General features: G+C 50.3%; 1 protein-coding gene and 1 non-coding gene across 2 annotated transcripts; one reads left to right on the top strand and one right to left on the bottom strand.

Annotated features, from left to right (window-relative positions):
• The first annotated feature begins 4,578 nt into the window (after positions 1-4,578).
• On the top strand, positions 4,579-4,650 carry TRNAP-UGG (transfer RNA proline (anticodon UGG)). Its single transcript has one exon. It is a non-coding gene; the product is annotated as a tRNA-Pro (tRNA).
• Positions 4,651-8,136: 3,486 nt separating this feature from the next.
• LOC123137609 (protein SHORTAGE IN CHIASMATA 1 homolog) lies at positions 8,137-15,906 on the bottom strand. The gene is made up of 10 exons (XM_044557426.1): positions 15,539-15,906; positions 15,289-15,372; positions 15,106-15,195; positions 14,960-15,016; positions 14,789-14,875; positions 12,368-14,325; positions 11,482-11,689; positions 10,264-10,998; positions 8,660-10,147; positions 8,137-8,580 (listed from the first exon to the last, which is right to left on the bottom strand). Exons 1-10 carry the CDS (start codon positions 15,824-15,826, stop codon positions 8,461-8,463), a joined length of 5,115 nt encoding a protein of 1,704 aa, XP_044413361.1. The 5' UTR covers positions 15,827-15,906; the 3' UTR covers positions 8,137-8,460.
• Positions 15,907-17,670: the final 1,764 nt, after the last annotated feature.

The following is a 17,670-nucleotide window of genomic DNA, read 5'->3' on the forward strand; positions in this document are numbered from 1 at the left end:
TATGAGCCGAAGGACGAGCACATGGAGACTTATCTAGCTGAGGTTCGCAAAATTGAGAAGCAGTTTTGGGGTTTGGAATTGCACCATGTGCCGCGCAACACCAACCAGGAAGCTGACGACATCGCGAAGAGGGCGTTCAGACGGCTGCCTCAGGAGCCCGGTGTCTTCGAAGAGAGGCTCTTTAAGCCCTCGGCGATGCCACCACCGTCGGGCGGAGCGCAACCTCAACCGGAGCTCCCCCAGCCGCCTGCCTTGGGAGCCCCGGCCTGTGGACCGACCTCGGGAGCACGCTTGCTCCTGGCGCTGGAACCTCAGGAGGGGTGTTGGACCGTGGAGATCAAGAGCTACTTGACGGGAGGGACTCTGCTAGACATACTGCATCCAAGATGGAGAGCTTTACTGAAGGCGGCCGAACAACGTGTCCCTACGTTGCATTTCCAGGGAGCAGGGGAAGGAGCTGTTGGCAGACATACATGTTGGAGACTGTGGGCACCACTCATCATCATGAACCCTCGTTGGCAAGGCATTCCGTAACGGGTTCTACTGGCCCACCGCACTCAACGACGCCGTCGAGCTGGTGAAAGCCTGTGAAGCCTGCCAATTCCACGCCAAGCAGATCTATCAGCCGGCACAGGGCCTGCAGACCATACCCCTCTCATGGCCATTCGCGGTTTGGGGGCTGGACATTTTGGGCCCATTCCCTCGAGCGCCAGGGGGCTATCGCTACCTCTACGTTGTTGTGGACAAGTTCACCAAGTGGGCTGAGGTGGAAGCTGTCCGCACCATCCTGGCAGGCTCTGCAGTCAAGTTCATCAAGGGCCTCGTGAGCCGATTCGAGGTGCCTAACCGCATCATCACCGATAACGGTTCGCAATTCATCAGCAATCTCTTCAAAACATACTGTGCTAACCTTGGAACGCAGATATGCTACGCTTCAGTGGCGCACCCTCGGAGCAACGGCTTGGCTGAGCGAGCCAACGCGGAAGTCCTGAAGGGCCTCAAGACCAGGACCTTCAAGAAGAAGCTAGAGGCTTGCGGCAGGGGTTGGTATGACGAGCTCCAATCCGTGTTGTGTTCTATTCGGACGACCGTGACCAAGTCAATTGGCGAAACCCCGTTCTTCCTCGTCTATGGAGCTGAGGCCATCCTCCCTCACGGGGTCAAGGGTCGCTCCGCGCGGGTCCTGGCGTTCGATGAGGCGCAGCAGGACGCCATGCGGGGGACAGACCTCGTGCTGGGGGAGGAACGCTGCCGGAAGGCCGCGCTGCGGGCGGCTCGATACCAGCAGGCGCTGCGACGATACCACTGCCGCAACATCCGCCCCAGGACCCTCGAGGTAGGCTTCCTCGTACTCAGGCGGGTCCTCTCCAGGGAAGGGTTGCACAAACTCTCTCCCATGTGGGAGGGCCCGTTCAAGGTTGTTCATGTTTCCAGGCCCGGCTCCGCGCGCTTGGATACCCGGGAGGGGGTGCCCATCCCGAACGCGTGGAACATTCAACACCTCCAGAGGTTCTACCCTTGAGCGAGGCCCAGTGCCTATGGAAAAGGCCCGGTGCCTGTGAAGAAGGCCAATGCCTGTGAAGTTTGCTGTTTTGAAAAAGGCCCGGTGCCTGTGAAGAAGGCCAACGCCTGTGAAGCTCTCTCCCCCCCCCCTCTCAAGAAAAGGCCTGGTGCCTGTGAAGAAGGCAAACGCCTGTAAAGCTCGTCGCCCGTGACACTCTCACGTAATAATGAGTGGGGCTGTACACGCCCCGGAGTCTCCGAAGAGCCTCCCCTGGGTCTTGGGGGCTCCCGCCCACGCCCAGTGGCAGCACTTAGCTCCGCGCTGGTGAGAAGACATCGAAAACTAGATTAGGTCCCGGACGCAGCTTTTCATTTGCTTTCTGCAGTTGGCTAGTTTTTCGTTGCTTGAAGCTTTTAGTTGAAGTTGCCTTTGGTGTTATGCGGCACCCGACTTGTGTTTTCCCGTTTTTGTCGCTCGCCTGACCCTGCTTTCTTTTTGCAACCACTCGCGAGGGAAGCCGCGCGGGCACCCTCGCGAGCGTCGCTTGGTTTGATTTCGTGAGGTTCCTCGACCTAAGTTTGGAGCGGGAGCACTCCTCCCAGCCAATGCCCCACGGGCATCGTGACGCGAACGCAGGGCCCGAGCGGGCCACCCCTGCGGCCGGAGATTGAATCCTAACCCTCCGACAATCCTTTTTGCAGGCCTCGAGACCCATGACGCGGCCCCTGGCCGGAGCCTCCCGAGGCTGGCGTCACAACAAACCCCTCCCACTGAGCTAAGTTGCCCTTACGCACAAGCACGCTGCACCATAGCACATCACGGGAATAACAGGAACATCATGATAATTGAAAACAACAGTCTAGCACACCCCCGCGGGGCCCCGTACTTCTCTCTCCATGCAGGTAAAACAAAAACTACAGCCCGGAGCTCAGGCAGTTTCCTCTTCACGCTTCACTTGGGCGCGGCGGTGGGATGATCCTCCTCCCCCCTCGAGGCGAGCACGGCGACGCGGTGGCTGGTCACGGCCGCCGCTAGAGGAGCTGCCGTCCGAAGGGGAATCGCCGAAGCTTGAAGAACCACGGACGCCGCCAGGCGCGTGCCCGGCCTCGTCTTCACCGCTGCCGTCGCCGAGGATGAGCATGCGGCCGTCGTCGTCGTCTTCGGGGCAGCACCCAGCGCGGCGGCCATCTCCGCTGAACACCCTCACGAAGAGGGTGGCGTCGCCGTCGAACCTGAAGTGGAGAGTGCACCGCTGACCAAGGCCGCGCGCGCGGGCAAACGTCTGCCAGCCACGAGTCAGCGCCATGTTCCCAGCAACGGAAACTTCCACCACCACCCAAAAGGCCCTGCTGCAACAGCCATCCGCCTAGAGCCATAGCCCGTTCGTGACACCAGCTGGCAGCTCGCCGGCAAAGAAGCGAGGAAGCTGGAGCCAGGTACCTGTCGGGTCCGCCGACCAAACGACGAACTCCGGCCGCACCTCCACATAATGGAATCGGGGGCGAGGAGGCCGAGCGGCCGCGACACTTCTTTCCCCTCCGGTCGGGCGGCTTCCACCAAGCGAGGGGCCTCCGCCGAGGCCTCGGGCAGCCCTCGCAGGAGTCGCATGATGCTTGCGGGGGCGACCCCGTCCGCGCTTGGCAGGAGGAGAGTCAGACCCCTCCCGGCGGGCCTTCCCCTTCTCTGCAGCCGAGAACCTCTTCGTGAACGCCATGGGACGTGGCGAGCCTAAGGGGGGAGGTGAAGAAGAAGGAGCAGAACAAGGGGAGATGGACTGGAAGGGCATGCACCGTTCCGTGCTTATAGCCGGAGGAGGCCAATCGCCGGCCTCCACGATCATAGGTAATCATGACCCGTTTTGCATGCAGGGACTTGTCTTGTCGAATGGTTGCCGAGGTGTCGTGGGAAAGCGGAGACGCCCACGTCCAATCAACCGCCACGCGGCGCCCAAGGCCGCAGGCTGTTGGGGCCCGCGGCGCTTCGCACTTGCCCCTTCGCTTATCTGCTAAGCCAAGTCCGGGCGCGCCTTGGGCCCGGGGGCTACCATCGGCGTTCTGGGAACGGGGGTACCCAGACTTGCCTGCCCGCGGCCTGCAGCGTGGCTCAAGGAGTGGCCCAGTACGGCCCATCTTTGTCAACACAAGCTCAAGACCCTCGCGAGGGGCCAAGCCTCGTGGGACGGACAACAGACAGCTTCCTCAGGCACAGCCCCGTTAGGAAGGCTCGCGAGGAGACGGAGAGATCAAGGCAGGGTACCTCGCGAGGTGCCCGTGACGCAAGCCATGACGACCGAAGCCAGGCGGGCGCCGGCCTGCACACTGTCTTTGTTTCCTCTTTGGTGCAAAGGGGGCAAACGCAGGCCAAGGTATCAAGCAAAGGCTACCATTTCGGTGCAACAAGACCAAGACTAGCAGAACAGCAGGATGGAGGTCACCGTGGAGCCCAAGACGGCGTCATGGAAAAAGTCTTTGGCATGCGAGGACCAACTTTAGTCAGGATAAGTGTACTTGATATTCCCCTTCAAAATGGCCAATTGTTGGCGCCCTTCCCACTCAATATTTGGAAAGAGGATCAGGGCCTCGCTTTATAAATAGGGCTAGCCACCACAGTAGAAGGGGATCCGAATCCAATCCTTCCCAAGAGACGACACCACCACAAGAACATCCCTCGCGAGACTGTTTTTCCCCTGTACTATTCATCATCAATCCCAGAGGCAATCTACCACACCACACACTGGAGTAGGGTATTACACCATAATGGTGGCCTGAACCAGTATAAAACCTCGTGTCTCTTGTGTTATTAATATTGTGTAGCCTAGATCTTTTGCGAGGCGACGAGACGTGAGTTGGTAGGGGAGAGATCTTCACGCGCACCCCAGAGTTCGAACTTTAAGGATCCGCCGAAACCCAAAATCCGACAGGTGGCGTATGTGTGTCTGCGCGCGGTGGTCGGAGATGGATAGTCGTGCTCTATGATGCACTTGTATGGTCTTGAATGACTACAGGGGATGTGCGGCCTGTCGTTTTAGGTATGAGGAAGTTTAATTAAGACCCATCTTATTAATTAGCAAAACAGGGCATTTGGTCTAGTGGTATGATTCTCGCTTTGGGTGCGAGAGGTCCCGAGTTTGATTCTCGGAATGCCCCATTTTTTTCTTCTTATTTTCAATTTTATTTATTTTGCCTGGATAGGAGTAACCATTATTTAGGCAACGAGTCTCCTACTGAGTAATATTAAATCCTTTGATAAGAACCCCATATATAGATCAAAACCATGTGGCCATCTATTCAAAGTTGCGTTCAGTATATGTCTAATAACAATGTCAATAATTATCTACCAAATATTTTGTGATCGTAGCTGTACTACAAATATGTGGTATCCTCGAAGACAAATGCGAAGGTACAATCCGTTGTTCTGCCTTGCATCTTAACCAGAACCCCGTATAGTAGATCAAAACCATGTGGTCATCTGTTCAAACTTGTGATCAAAAACGTGCATTCCAAAAACAATATACTCCCTCCGTCCGAAAATACTTGTCGTAGAAATGGATATAAATGGATGTATCTAAAACTAAATATATCTAGATACATCCATTTATTGGACAAGTATTTTCGGACGGAGGAAGTAGATTTGTAATAACATGTCAATAATTTGCCACTAAATATTTTGTGATTGTAGCTATCTCACATATGTGTGCTATCCTCGAAGACAGCCGGCCCGAAGGTGCATGCACACAAAACATTCAGAGTTCTATGACAATAATAAAGAAAAGGAAGTGAAGAATACTGAACGGCAGCCTACAGAGTTGTGCCACTGCGTGCGGCTTGTGAGCATATATAGCTGGGCCGGCATCACTACCAAACGCTAGAATACCATCTGGGCCTTAGCGTTGGTTCATCGGGGAGCTCTGATCCGTGTCACCCGACTGCGACAGCGGCTGGCTGGCGCTCCCATTTTCACCTCCCGCCGGGGCATCATTCAAAGCGACCTGCGTCGGGAACCGTCCTGGATGCAACGGTGGCGGGCGCGCCTGGAACGGACGGTGCCGCTTGGCGATGGCCCGGCATTGGAACGGGCGGGGTGCGAACGGACGTCCCAGGTCGCGCGAAACCGGCGGGAGAAACCGAAAGTGCTGCCTCGCGAGCGGGCGCTCCTGGAACGGCCGCGGCCGGGGTAATGCCAGTGGTCCTTGTTGGAACGTGAGCGGCGCCGGCGGCGGGCGGTGCTGGTGCTGCAGCACGTGCGGGGGCAGCTCGCCTATGGCCACCAGGTACTCCGCGGCGAGGCGGCCGGCCTCCATGAGCACCGCCTCCCTCCTTTGCGGCGTCATCTGCTCCTGCGGCGGCGGCTGGCGGTAGGGCGGAGCGCTGGCCATGTTGCTCCCGTCGCGGAAGCAGGCGCCGCCGTGGACGTAGTACGCGCCGGATGGGGCCGTGCCGGGACGGGGGCCGTAGCCTCCGGGCTGCATCGATCTTGGTCGCCGAGCGCAAAGCTCGCGCGGTTTGAAGCGACGCAGAACGATGTAGCTCGACACGACCGAACTCGACGAGAGATGTCAGCGTTGCCAGGAGGGCCGATACAGCTCGTGATTTTAAAGGCGCGTAGTACAAAGACGAGTTGGTGTCGGATTCGCAGCAGTGCAGATAGTCGACTCCCAGCCGGTGATGGGTTCGACAAGTTGAGTCTTAGAGCATCTTCAGCCACGTCCCTAAAACAGCCTTATGTTTTTTTTATTCGTCGCCGAAAAAACGGCTCAGTCGCATCTCTAGAAGCCCGTTTTTCGCCGGCTTTGACCAAAATCAGTGCCGGCGGATCCAGTCCGAACCCGACGCGCCGGGGTCGCTCGGGGGCGAGCGTTTTGGCGCGAAGCAGCCGCGGGCCTGCCGAGTCAGCGAGACGGTTGCTTTGTCGACCTCATCGCCTCGGTTCCCGCGGGAATCAATGTGAAGGCTGCCGTGCTGCCACGCTGGTCAACCTCAATTGATGCTTCACGAGCGGCGCAGTGAAGGCGCAGCCGACGCGCGTCCGCTTGCATGCGCCCCGCCCGCCACCCTCTTCGGCTATAAAAAGGCGCCCTCCCCGCCGGTGAGCGCCACAACCTCTCCTCTCCCTCCCGCGAAAGCTTTCTTTCCCCCGACGAGCTCCCCCCCCCCCCCCCCCCCCCACACACACACTGCCTTCCCTGCCGACGAGCGAAATGGCCGAGAGATACCCAGGCGATGGCGCAACGGCTAACGGCTTCGGCCGCCGACACCTCCAGGAGCTGGAAGCGCGCCTTCTCTACGAGGCCGAGTACCCGGCGCCCCCCGACATGCGCGTACCGGGGGCGTAGAGGCTGAGTGCCGGCGGCGTCCCGGTGCCGCCGGTCCCCGAAGGAGCCACACGGCGGGCGGAGATCGCCCGCGTCCGCTCCTCGCTGACGGAGGAGCAGCGGAACGAGCCGAGGTACGCGCCCGACAGCGAAACGTTGTGGACGTTGTACTTCCAGCGCCGCCACGAGGAGCAGATCGTCTCCGTTAACGGCATCATCCCGCGCGGCCGCCTCAACTCCGAAGGGTGGCGCGAGTGGTGGGGCGTTCCCGGCCGCACACTCGACGCCGTCCTCGACCACATCGAGACCGGCAATGTGCCGCGGCTGGACTACCCGGCGCGCCCCTCGTCGGGTTCCGGCTCGCCGGCCCTACGCCTCGTCAAGCCCGAGCCGGAGGAGACACCGCTCGGCTGTCGCGCGCGGAGCGGCGCCCTCGTCATCAACGAGCCCTCACCTGCGACAGTGCCGACGAGGCGCTCCCTCCGCCTGGTCCGGCCGAAGCCCGAGCCGGACATGCCCCCCGTGAAGCCGGAGCACGCCGGCATGGTGGCCCCCAACGACGAGTCCGCCCTCAAATGGGCGAGGGAGGACTACGTCCGCGAGCAGGTGCGCCGCTAGCGTCGGGCGTAGACTCAGGCCCGTCGCCGCGCCGAGAAGGGTAGCGTTATCGTCATCGACAACGACGACGAGGTCGAGGCCATGCCGTCGAGCGCTGTCGGCGACCCGGGTGAGGGGTGCAGTAGGGACGCCGCGGGCGAGGCGCGCGACGACGACGGTGGCGACTACATCCGCTTCTACAGGCTTCTCGGCATGTAGGCGGCGACGACGGCGGCGGCGGCCGCCGTGGCTAGGCTTTTTATTTCGTTTTTAAGTTAGTTCATGTATGTTTTAAGTTTTTGTACAAATTTGGACGAAAAATAGCCGAGTTAATGCAAAAGTCGCCGAGTTTGAAAAAAAAGACGAACTTCGCCGAACCCGCGGCGACCGTGGGCGTGTGATTGTGAGCAAACCGAATCCCAGGGACCGAACTAGCGCCGGCTCGCCCCAGGGCGCTCTTTTTCGGCGCCTGGGGGGCCGAGGGCCGAACGGCTGGAGATGCTCTTACGCAAGTCGGACGCGAGTCCCAACAATTTCAAATGGTGTTCCTTGAGCTGGACAAGGTAGACCAACATACGTATGTGCTGAGGCTGGCCGGCATATCCAGTCAACAGTACGTAATGCCAACATAGTGGCTTTGCTTTCTTGACACAAATAGCTAGGGTGAGCTTGAGAAAGGGAGACATCTTTCAGTATAATCACGAGACCAGATCAACCTTGCAGCTTGAACAATGAATAAGACAAACATTCCCTGTCCCCTCTATCAAATGATGGACAAATGACACCGTAGACACTGGGTTCACCCTCAATGTCTCAAAACAAATTGTGGTGTGTCAGACAACATAAACAGTATACTACTCCCTCCGATCCAAAATCTTATTATGGATCGGAGGGAGTATTACTTTGTGCACATTCTACCTCCAACAAAGTTCATACATACTTACATACTAAAAAGTGTTGTTAACACATACAGTACTATTTCCATGGGATATATTTTATCAATTAAAACATCACCACTAATTTACATCAAGGACCGAGGACCTCTAATCTACATACCTTCTTCTTCCCGGTATCTTTTCCGGAAGCCACACCCAATGCCAGGGCTATTTTGATTTCTCCAGATCAGCTTGCTTTGTTTTTCCTTCCCGTGCGTTGCAAATAAAAGTTTCTGCACAAACTCATCCAGATTAACTTTATGCATAAACACTAGCAGCAGTTTTATGGCATCAGAGTCTGTTAGCATATACCTGTCTCGCTCTCTTGTCGATGGGAGTCCATGTTGGATCAATGGACGGCTCCCTCCTGTTTTCATGACTTGCACTTGGTTGCATCTTGAAATCTTTCCTTGCCCTATGGGTATGGGCTTTAGATCCTTCTCTGGCTTTCCCATAACGTTGAATCCCAACAGATGGGCTCCGATCCCTTTCTCTATCCCCTCGGTATCTGAAGGAATCAATAGGTGGAGGACTTAGAATCTTGGAAGCACCATCCATCGTCCTTGAGTTTGACATCATTGCTGGTGTATTACATCTTGATCTCTCCTGACGTGCTCTTCTTTTTTCGTTCATTTGCCTTAGATAATCCATTTCCCAGCCTGAGCCGTGTGAAGTTGCATGAAAGCCAGAATCCCGGTTCAGAAAAGCAAGCGAACTTCCTGGACTCTGAATTATTTCCTCTCTTGGTTCATGATATCTGCTGCCCATATCATTTCTGAAAGGGGTCGAGGCAATATCCCCACCCTTCCACGTGTGATGTGTACCTCCTGGAATGTCCCAGTCACCAGTATCACCATTGATCTCCAATGCAGTTGGAAATACTGGATGACTGTAAGTTCTATTGAATGATGGTTTGCTTGGGGTAAAAGAGTTTTTGATTGGTTCTTTACCCACTGATTCAGGTTGCCAAGAGAAGTCATATGTGTCGACCATACTGCTAGCCCTTCGGTCATAATGCCTCATATCTGTAGTCAAACCATTGCTGAAATGATCACTCATGATCTGATTGCCAATTATTGCATCAATATCGTGCTCTCTTGGTAGACAAGAGCCCCCTTCACCTCCCCTACTCAAACTTCGATCGAACATAAAGACCTCTGGGAGCTGAGGCATTGCATCCTCCACATCGGAGCACCTCCTGAATGTCGGCTGTGAGAATACATTGTTATGTTCTACATGGTTACCAGGCAATCGGTTTAGAGGATCGGGATGGAAGTGATCACTATTTGGTACTGCAAAAGCTTGTGAGGCACACTTTTTCCTTTTCCTTGGAGACTGCAACAATGCACTACAGATGTCTGAATCTACAGATGAGCATTCGGTCATTACAGACTTAGATTCACCTAACTCACCAAATTTGCACAAAGCATTGAACAGAGAAATGCTCTGCGGAGACAACAGGTACTTCCCAACAGCCTGAATACGGCGCTCATGTGACCAGCCGAGGAACTCCACAAGGCTGCCTCCACAAGAAAGAATAATGTATGCAGACAAGGGATTGATTGAAGGGAATTTTGTGAGAAATGATTCAGCCAAGCTTTCTGATTCAGGTATATCTGGAGAAGGAGCTTTATTCAACCTATTCACATTCCTAATGCAACTGAGAATTATCTCATCTGTTGACTTGGGTGTGTGTGAGAAGAATAGCTGCAGGTTCATGCCCAGACTAGCAGCTGCAGCATATAGAGAATCAGATGACTCCATTACAGAAGAAAGGGAGTGAGGTTCGCCTTCAAAGACCTACAAAAGTAGACACAGTGAAACGGTTCAGTTACTGCAGATATAACTCAAAGACAGGTATACCATGATAACTCTATCAGGAAAAAGCAAAAATTTCAGCAGTTCAAACCAATTACCATTATGCAACCACAGAAACAGAAACTAATTGACATCAGAATGTTGGTCGCGATGGTCTCTACAAAATTTGTTATACTAGATGTATCTGTTGGCGCTGTGAATTCATTGCTCTCAAAGATTTTGGTCTCAAACCATACTAAGCAAACTGAAGCACCAAGTATTAGGTCCATGGGAAGATCAACATCTCGTTCCACAACCTGCATTCCTCCTTTCTCCAAAGATAGTATCTGCTGATAAGACGGTCTCCGAGAGAAAATCATATTCTTTCCGTGACTTCCAGTATTTACAACAATCACGGGATTAGATAATCTTCCCGGAATGATGCTGCCAACTTTTACACTTGAAGGCAAGTCAGTAGCAGATAGATTGTCTTGTGGGGCTTTTATCACATTTGCAGATACAGAAGAAGTCGAGCTGCTCTTCGCAAGTGCAGGCACAAAATGTCTTGAATGGAGAACAGTTCTTTTGCTCAACATTTCCTCTATGTGCCGCTCTTCAGCTGCAGGCACAAAATTATGTGCATTGACAATATTCTTTTTCTCCAAATAATCTAGTTTGAGCAGTTGATCATCTGCAGATTTTTTTTTTGTTGAATCAGCAGTGAGATGTTTGCACAGATTTTCCTGCCGTTCTTGCAGTTGAGTAGTTGCTGGTACGAAGTTCAATGAATCAACAATCCGCATCTTGCTCATCTTCTCTTGCAGATCCTTCTTAAGTGCATGCAGAACCGTATCCTGCAAATAATCAGCACGGATTCTTATTTTTTCGTAGGCATTTATGTTTTGATAGGAGATCATTTGCTGCCCCATCAACCATTGGTAGCACCCTAATGAGGGTCTCAGAAACAAAATCTAAAGAATTCAAATGAAATGTACACCACCCACAAGATCCGGCATGTAAAACCAGTGCTCAACGTTGATGAATGAGTTAAGAAACCTATAATTATTTGCATATTACCGGTTGCTTTTTTCTGCAAATTTAAGTGAGATGTGTATGAAGTTCAAAAATAATAATAGCTTGCATTATTGCTTTAATCACCTACCTTCCATTTTGCAGGTGGCCTTTCATATTTAACATGTGCATGGTAAAAACAGTAGTGAGTTCCAAACAGCTTGACCAACATATGGTAAAACCAAAACATCAATAAGTTCCTAATATCATGACCAACATAAGAAAGACCGAACTAATGCAAGTGTGAAGAAGTAATCGACAATCACCAATGTGGCTTTCAACTCCTGGTCTGTAGGGTTGTCCTCAACAAGTGCAACCGAAGGGTCTTCAACATCCACTTTGATACACAGGAAATGTAGTGGTGGAAAACCCTCTAACTTAGGAGCCAGAGACAACAGGGTAGATGATTTATTTGGACCTCCGTATTCCAGTATGATGCCAAACTCGCTGAAAGGGAATGAATCTGGAATGTTCCTTCAAAATTGAGACCAAAAAAAATATTTGCAAGTCACGCTAGAATTATTATGTGTGCAGAAAAAAAAACTACCTACCTAGATATACAAATGAACTCTGCTACAAATTTCCACACCTTAAAAGTTAAGTTCTTTGTCTCTTGTGCATGTCCTGTAATTTATGTGTTATGATATACTTCCTCTGTAAACTAATATAAGAGCGTTTAGATCACTAAAATAGTGATCTAAACGCTCTTATATTAGTTTACAGAGGGAGTACCATATAAAATCTCTACATAAATAGAAAAAGTGAAGGCTCAAAAGTATTTTGGGAGGGAAGTTTAATCATCAATGGGAACAAAAAATGCAAGATGGCTCATTAAGTACCAAAGAATTGATCCTTCTGAAAAATCCAAATCCTTTCAAAAATATACTTATTGAGTTGTAAATTTTAAGATGACAAGTGGATTGCAATACCGCAATGACACAGCTGATTGGATCTTATACTTATATGAATTCCCTTAAGATGGTTTACTCATTCTGTATGCTAAATGGGATAGAACATTTTGGTGCTTGCATGAAATTTTTTCATCAAGGTTAACCAGATTATTTGTTTCTAGAAGTAACTTGGTGTGTAGAACTCAGTAAAACAAGAACTGGAGCAGATAATTGGCATAATTTGTTTATCATCTGTACTTACTTATTATCTAGCAGAACGCAGTCTGATTTTGGTAATCCTCCCAGTACCCAAGGTGGAGGATTTCTCCTGTTCACCGGATCTAAGTAAGATGCAGCAGGGTGTTTTCCTAGCTCAACAAATGTCATCTTCATCGAAGTAAATTTTTTACCCAATGGCAGCCAGAAAGCTCTATCGGCAACTACAAGGATCTTTTGGCTGATACGCATATTAGATCTCAGGATCATCTCAATGTCATGCAATGATGGGTGAGAGTCAATCTGATGCGTCTCAGCTTTCCACAGTGCTTCGCTGATGAAACAATGACTACTTTTTAATCTCTCAGGAATATTTTCAAAGCTTCCAATAAGGTTGTTCATGTACAGATGGGCAGCATGCAAACCAAAGAAACATAGATAATATGCAACCTGTTTTAATCCATAGAGTACAATGAGTTCCATCTTATCTTCGTGTTTACAGTGACTATCAAGGCCATCTGAACCTCCTCCAGTTATCAGTCCAAGAAGTTTCTGCTTTGAAATGCTTAAACCCCCATCTGAGAAAGTATGCCTCAAATATGCACTTTCTTGCAAAGCAGAAGTATAGCTTGTATGGATGTGTTTGATAAGGACTCGAATAGAATCTGAGAGGCTGACAGGATGAATTTCTATGAGCTTGTCAACTTTTGGCCTGCTTGGAAAAGAAACTGCTTCTTCATTTAAAGTAGGGATATCCAAAGTAGAAACATTTTGAGCACTAGTTCCTCTCTTGGTGCCGCTTCTGACATTCAAGTAGAAATTTAGTTCACTGGATTGTGACATTGACTCAAATAAGGAAGTTGCCTTTTCTGAACTCGACTTTTCCAAGTGGCTGTGGCCTCCAGTATCACTTTCTTGTTTGTATTTCTGAGCTGTTTCCACTACAGCAGGTGGATCATGAGGTAGAGGGATAGGAACATAAATATTGTTCTGTTTGTCCTCATCTTGGTGCTTTACACTTTTCCAAAAATACTCGAGAAAATCAAAGCCAAGGGCTGATGTCTGCTGACAACTGACTTGCAGCTCAGAGTTTAACTGGCAGCTTTTTACCTCCTCAACCATGCTGGCATAGGTAGAACAGATCTCCCGGTTGCATGGACCTTCCAATAAAAGATGCCAGTCCAAATAAATTTTGTCGGCTGCAGAGAGAGAATGTGGTTTCAGGGAGTTAAGTATTTCTCCCATGGGGGGGACCATAGACCTCAGTGTCATATCTTCATCAGTTAAAATAGGTGTAGGTAGTGATCTGAATGTATCGTCAACCAGCACCAACTCAGAGCTAACCACTGATTCATAGAAACGTCTTGCTTGATAAAAGTTGTCTTTGAATATTTCATCAGATGTATTCAGCTCAGCTGCATCTGACTGAACAAGCATTCTGAAGACATTCTCTGAAGGAAAATCAGTGATCTGTACTTCTTCTAAAAGAACTGAGCAAGGCAAGTCTGAAAAAGTCCCATCAGGCTTGAGAGGGTATAATGCTGAGTTTCTCTCAAGTAGAACATTATCATTGATCCTCACAAGATCCATTTGTACTGCAGCCTTGACTGTCATTGGTTTATCTGCTTGATAGTCTGCACATGGGACATCTTTGGAAACAAAGGCCAACATGTCCATATCAGTTGATCTCAACAACTCAGTTGAGTTCAACACTGGATGCTGAACTTGTGCTTCACCCAAATGTTCGACAAGGTTATGAAAAATATTGGATACCTCTGCCTTAGTGGGACACTCATTAAGCTCCCAAGAATGCCTACTAACCTCCAGTTGTGGTATTGCTACACCACAATCTAATGCTGCAATCTCTGAGAAGTTACTAGTTCTTCCGGACAAAAGGTCCTCCTCATCATTATGCTTCACAGGAATTTTCTCTACTTGATAAATTGATTCCGCAAGTTCAGTTGGATATCTCAATGTCATCTCGGTGTCAATATCAATGAAATCCTACAATAAATTCAAATAGAAGATGGAACTATGAGCACATTGTATTAACAAATATCATGATGATTTGAGTTAAGAGAACTACAAGGGAAGCAGACCGACAACATACTAATACTAACCACTAATCAGTGGGTGCAAGCAACCTTAACTGGTTTACATAATTGGATATGACTTTATGGTAATGACAGAGATTGCTATATATAGCGTACAGAACAGTGGCGAGATGAATGTAAATTTTTACATCTGAAACCATGCTGGATACATGAGGTACAAGGGAACCCTGCTTCCCGCCATTACATATATAACTGTAACAGTATGCAGTAAAGGAACAGCAGTATCACAACCTTGAAACTCTATGCACAATATTTTGATCTGCCTCTTATAACTAACTGCAGGTCCAAGCACAATGTAGATTCTAAAAAATTAAACTAACTGCTGGAAATTTTGATGAGATGATGTAAAGTACCAAGTGGATTTTCACATCTGGAACATGAAAGGATAAGGTAACACCATCACCCGACTGGTCACCACCAAAGGATGCACCTTCCAAAACCTTAAAAACCGTGAAAACAACATATCTTGAGCCATAATAATGAAACCACAGAAGACATAACCAATATGTATGAAGGAAGCTTACCTGCGGGAGATCGACCTCTGCAACCTCAAATATGTGCTCCTTCAGCAGTTCCCATCTCTAACATCACCAAAAGCAGAAATCACACACTGGTCTCCTACCAAACAGTCACAACACAACTGAACAACACAGGAACAAACTGCAATCACCTTTGTATCAGTGGAGGTCCCCGATCTATCTGACATGGATATGGATCCGTCTCCCTCCCCTTCCTTCTCGCGGCTAATCTCGTCCAATCCCTTCAATAAACACAAAAATTGTTAACAGATGTTACATGAAACAAGGGGGGAAACCACAAATGCAGGGTATACAAGCATTAAAGCTTCACTTACATCAGGAATTTTCAATGCAACAGACTCCCTCGAGCTAAAACCCTTGCTATACACGCCCCTGTCGTACAGGAAATCATCCAATCCCTGCGTGAAGCATCCATTCCAGGCCGTTGCAATTCAGAAATGCCGCACAAATTGCCTCACGAATAACCAAATTAACCAAAGCAATACGAAGCGCCCTCAACCCGAGCTACTTAGATTAAACCAACACGAGTAGAGAACGCGAACCACCGCAGGAAAGCCGACTCACCTCGTAGGCGGCGGGGGTAGTCGGCACAGGCAGGGGCTGCGGAATGACGGCCGCGAGGAACTCGGATAGCGCGGAGGATATGGGGAGAGAGTCGAGACCGTCGCCGGAGATGCTGACTGCAGGGAGGTCGGCCGCGGCGGGGAAAGGGAGGGGAAACGGGAAACGCGGGTCGGGAGGAAGGGAGGGGACGGGAAGAGGAGGGAAGCGCAGGGACGCTAGGGCTAGGTCCGAGCAGGAGGCCGCCGGCGCCGGAGAGAAGTAGTCCGCGGCGAGGAAGCGAGTCCGCATTGGGAGGCGGGGAACGAAGTGGGAGGAAGGAGGAAGGCGAGTGATTTGGTTTGAAATGTCGAGACGTTTGAAATTGAATCTCGCTGTGTCGTCGAGATGTTGCCGTGCTCTGGCCTTGGGCAGCTCGGTTTTGATTGCTTTCGACGGTGCCTCATCACCGTCAGGGAGATGGTCTAAAAAACACGCACGATACCTGTACTTTTCGTGCAAATTCACCTTTTTTTAGAGGAAAGACATACGCTCGACTTCATAGATAAAGCCATCAGACAGAGTCACAACATAGTCACCCAAACGGCCGTCCGAACACAGCAAGATAAAGAGTGCAAATACATGGCAACCAGCCAGATAAGGCACGCAGGCCAGTAGAAATTCCCACATTATCCGAAACTAAGCCATCCTCCTAGAAAGCCGCAGCAAGGAAGACGCCGTAGATCTCATCATAGATAGCATGTCGTCGAAGGTCTCTAGGTCCTCTCCCTTAGTCAATGATCTCCATTGCTGCAAAAAGATATTGACTTTAAATAAGCAACTGACAAGGTTAGCCGGGAAAGTATGCTCAATAGTGAACTTGTTTCTCATAGTCCAGAGCGCCCAACAGATCGCAGCCCAGCCCACCCAGAACACCCTTTTAGATCGCCCTGCTAAGGTGTTAACATAAAGCCTTAAGATCTCAAAGGAGGAGGGATATCAATTAACATGAAGTCAGAGTCTGATACAGCTCCAAAAAATTTAGCCAATGAGCAGTGAAAAAATATATGCTCGGTGTTTTCAATAGCTCCACAAAGAGCGCATCTGTCAGATCCCGGCCCGTTCCTCTTTTTGATTTGGTCAGCCGCAGGAAGTTTACACCGGAAAGCTTGCCAGAGAAAAAAAAATATCTTAGGAGGAATACGGGCAAGCCAAATGTCCTTGAATTTAGCAGTACTGGCACCCGAGATAAGTTTGGAGTAGGCTGATTTCACTGAAAAGCGCCCAGAAGCAAAGTGAGGCCAGCTAACCGAGTCCTCTTCCTCCGAGAGCAAGGGGAAGCAGGCAATAAGATGTTGCCAGTCTTCCAACTCCACAGGAGAGAGAGAGCGTCGGAAGTCAAGAACCCAGCCCTGAGCCGAGAGCTCGAAGATAGAGATCTTGGGATCAGAGCAATAAGAAAACAGGGATGGGTAAGCCACCGCTAGAGTGGAATCCCCTACCCACCAATCTAACAAAAAACGAGTAGACTTACCATTCCGAACTAAAAATTTGACTAGGGAACGGAAAATAGGCCGAACTTTAACAAGCTGGCGCCGGAACTGAGAGCCACCCGAAGAAGAGGCGAACATAGGACTCGAGGAGGGGAAATACTTAGCTTTGAGAAGAGAAAGCCATAGGGGGCACTCCTCGAGGGACATAATCTTCCACCACCATTTAATCATGAGGAAATTGTTCATAACCATAGTATTAATTATACCTAAACCCTCCATGCACTTAGGCCTGCAGATCAAATCTCACTTGATCATTCTGTATTTGCGCTTATTGTCAGTGGAATTCCAATAAAAGGCACCCCTATGCTTATCGAAACCGGCATGAATCCCTCCAGACAGGAGATAGAAGCCCATTAGAAACATTGGAAGGGAGGAGAGGCACACATTAGTAAGGGCAACCTTGCCCGCCTGGGAATTATACTGACCTCTCCACGACATAACTCTATTACCAACCTTAGTCACTGCCGGAGCGAAATCTTTTGCCAAAAGTTTGAGAGGGGAAATTGGTAAGCCTAAATATTTGAGAGGGTAAGATCCTAGAGAGCAGTTCAGGAGGTGTGCCACTCTCTGTGCTTCCACATCATGTACCCCAGTTACAATCAC

The sequence above is a fragment of the Triticum aestivum genome, chromosome 6B (genome assembly GCF_018294505.1).
Source record: "Triticum aestivum cultivar Chinese Spring chromosome 6B, IWGSC CS RefSeq v2.1, whole genome shotgun sequence".
Classification (NCBI taxonomy): Eukaryota; Viridiplantae; Streptophyta; class Magnoliopsida; order Poales; family Poaceae; genus Triticum; species Triticum aestivum.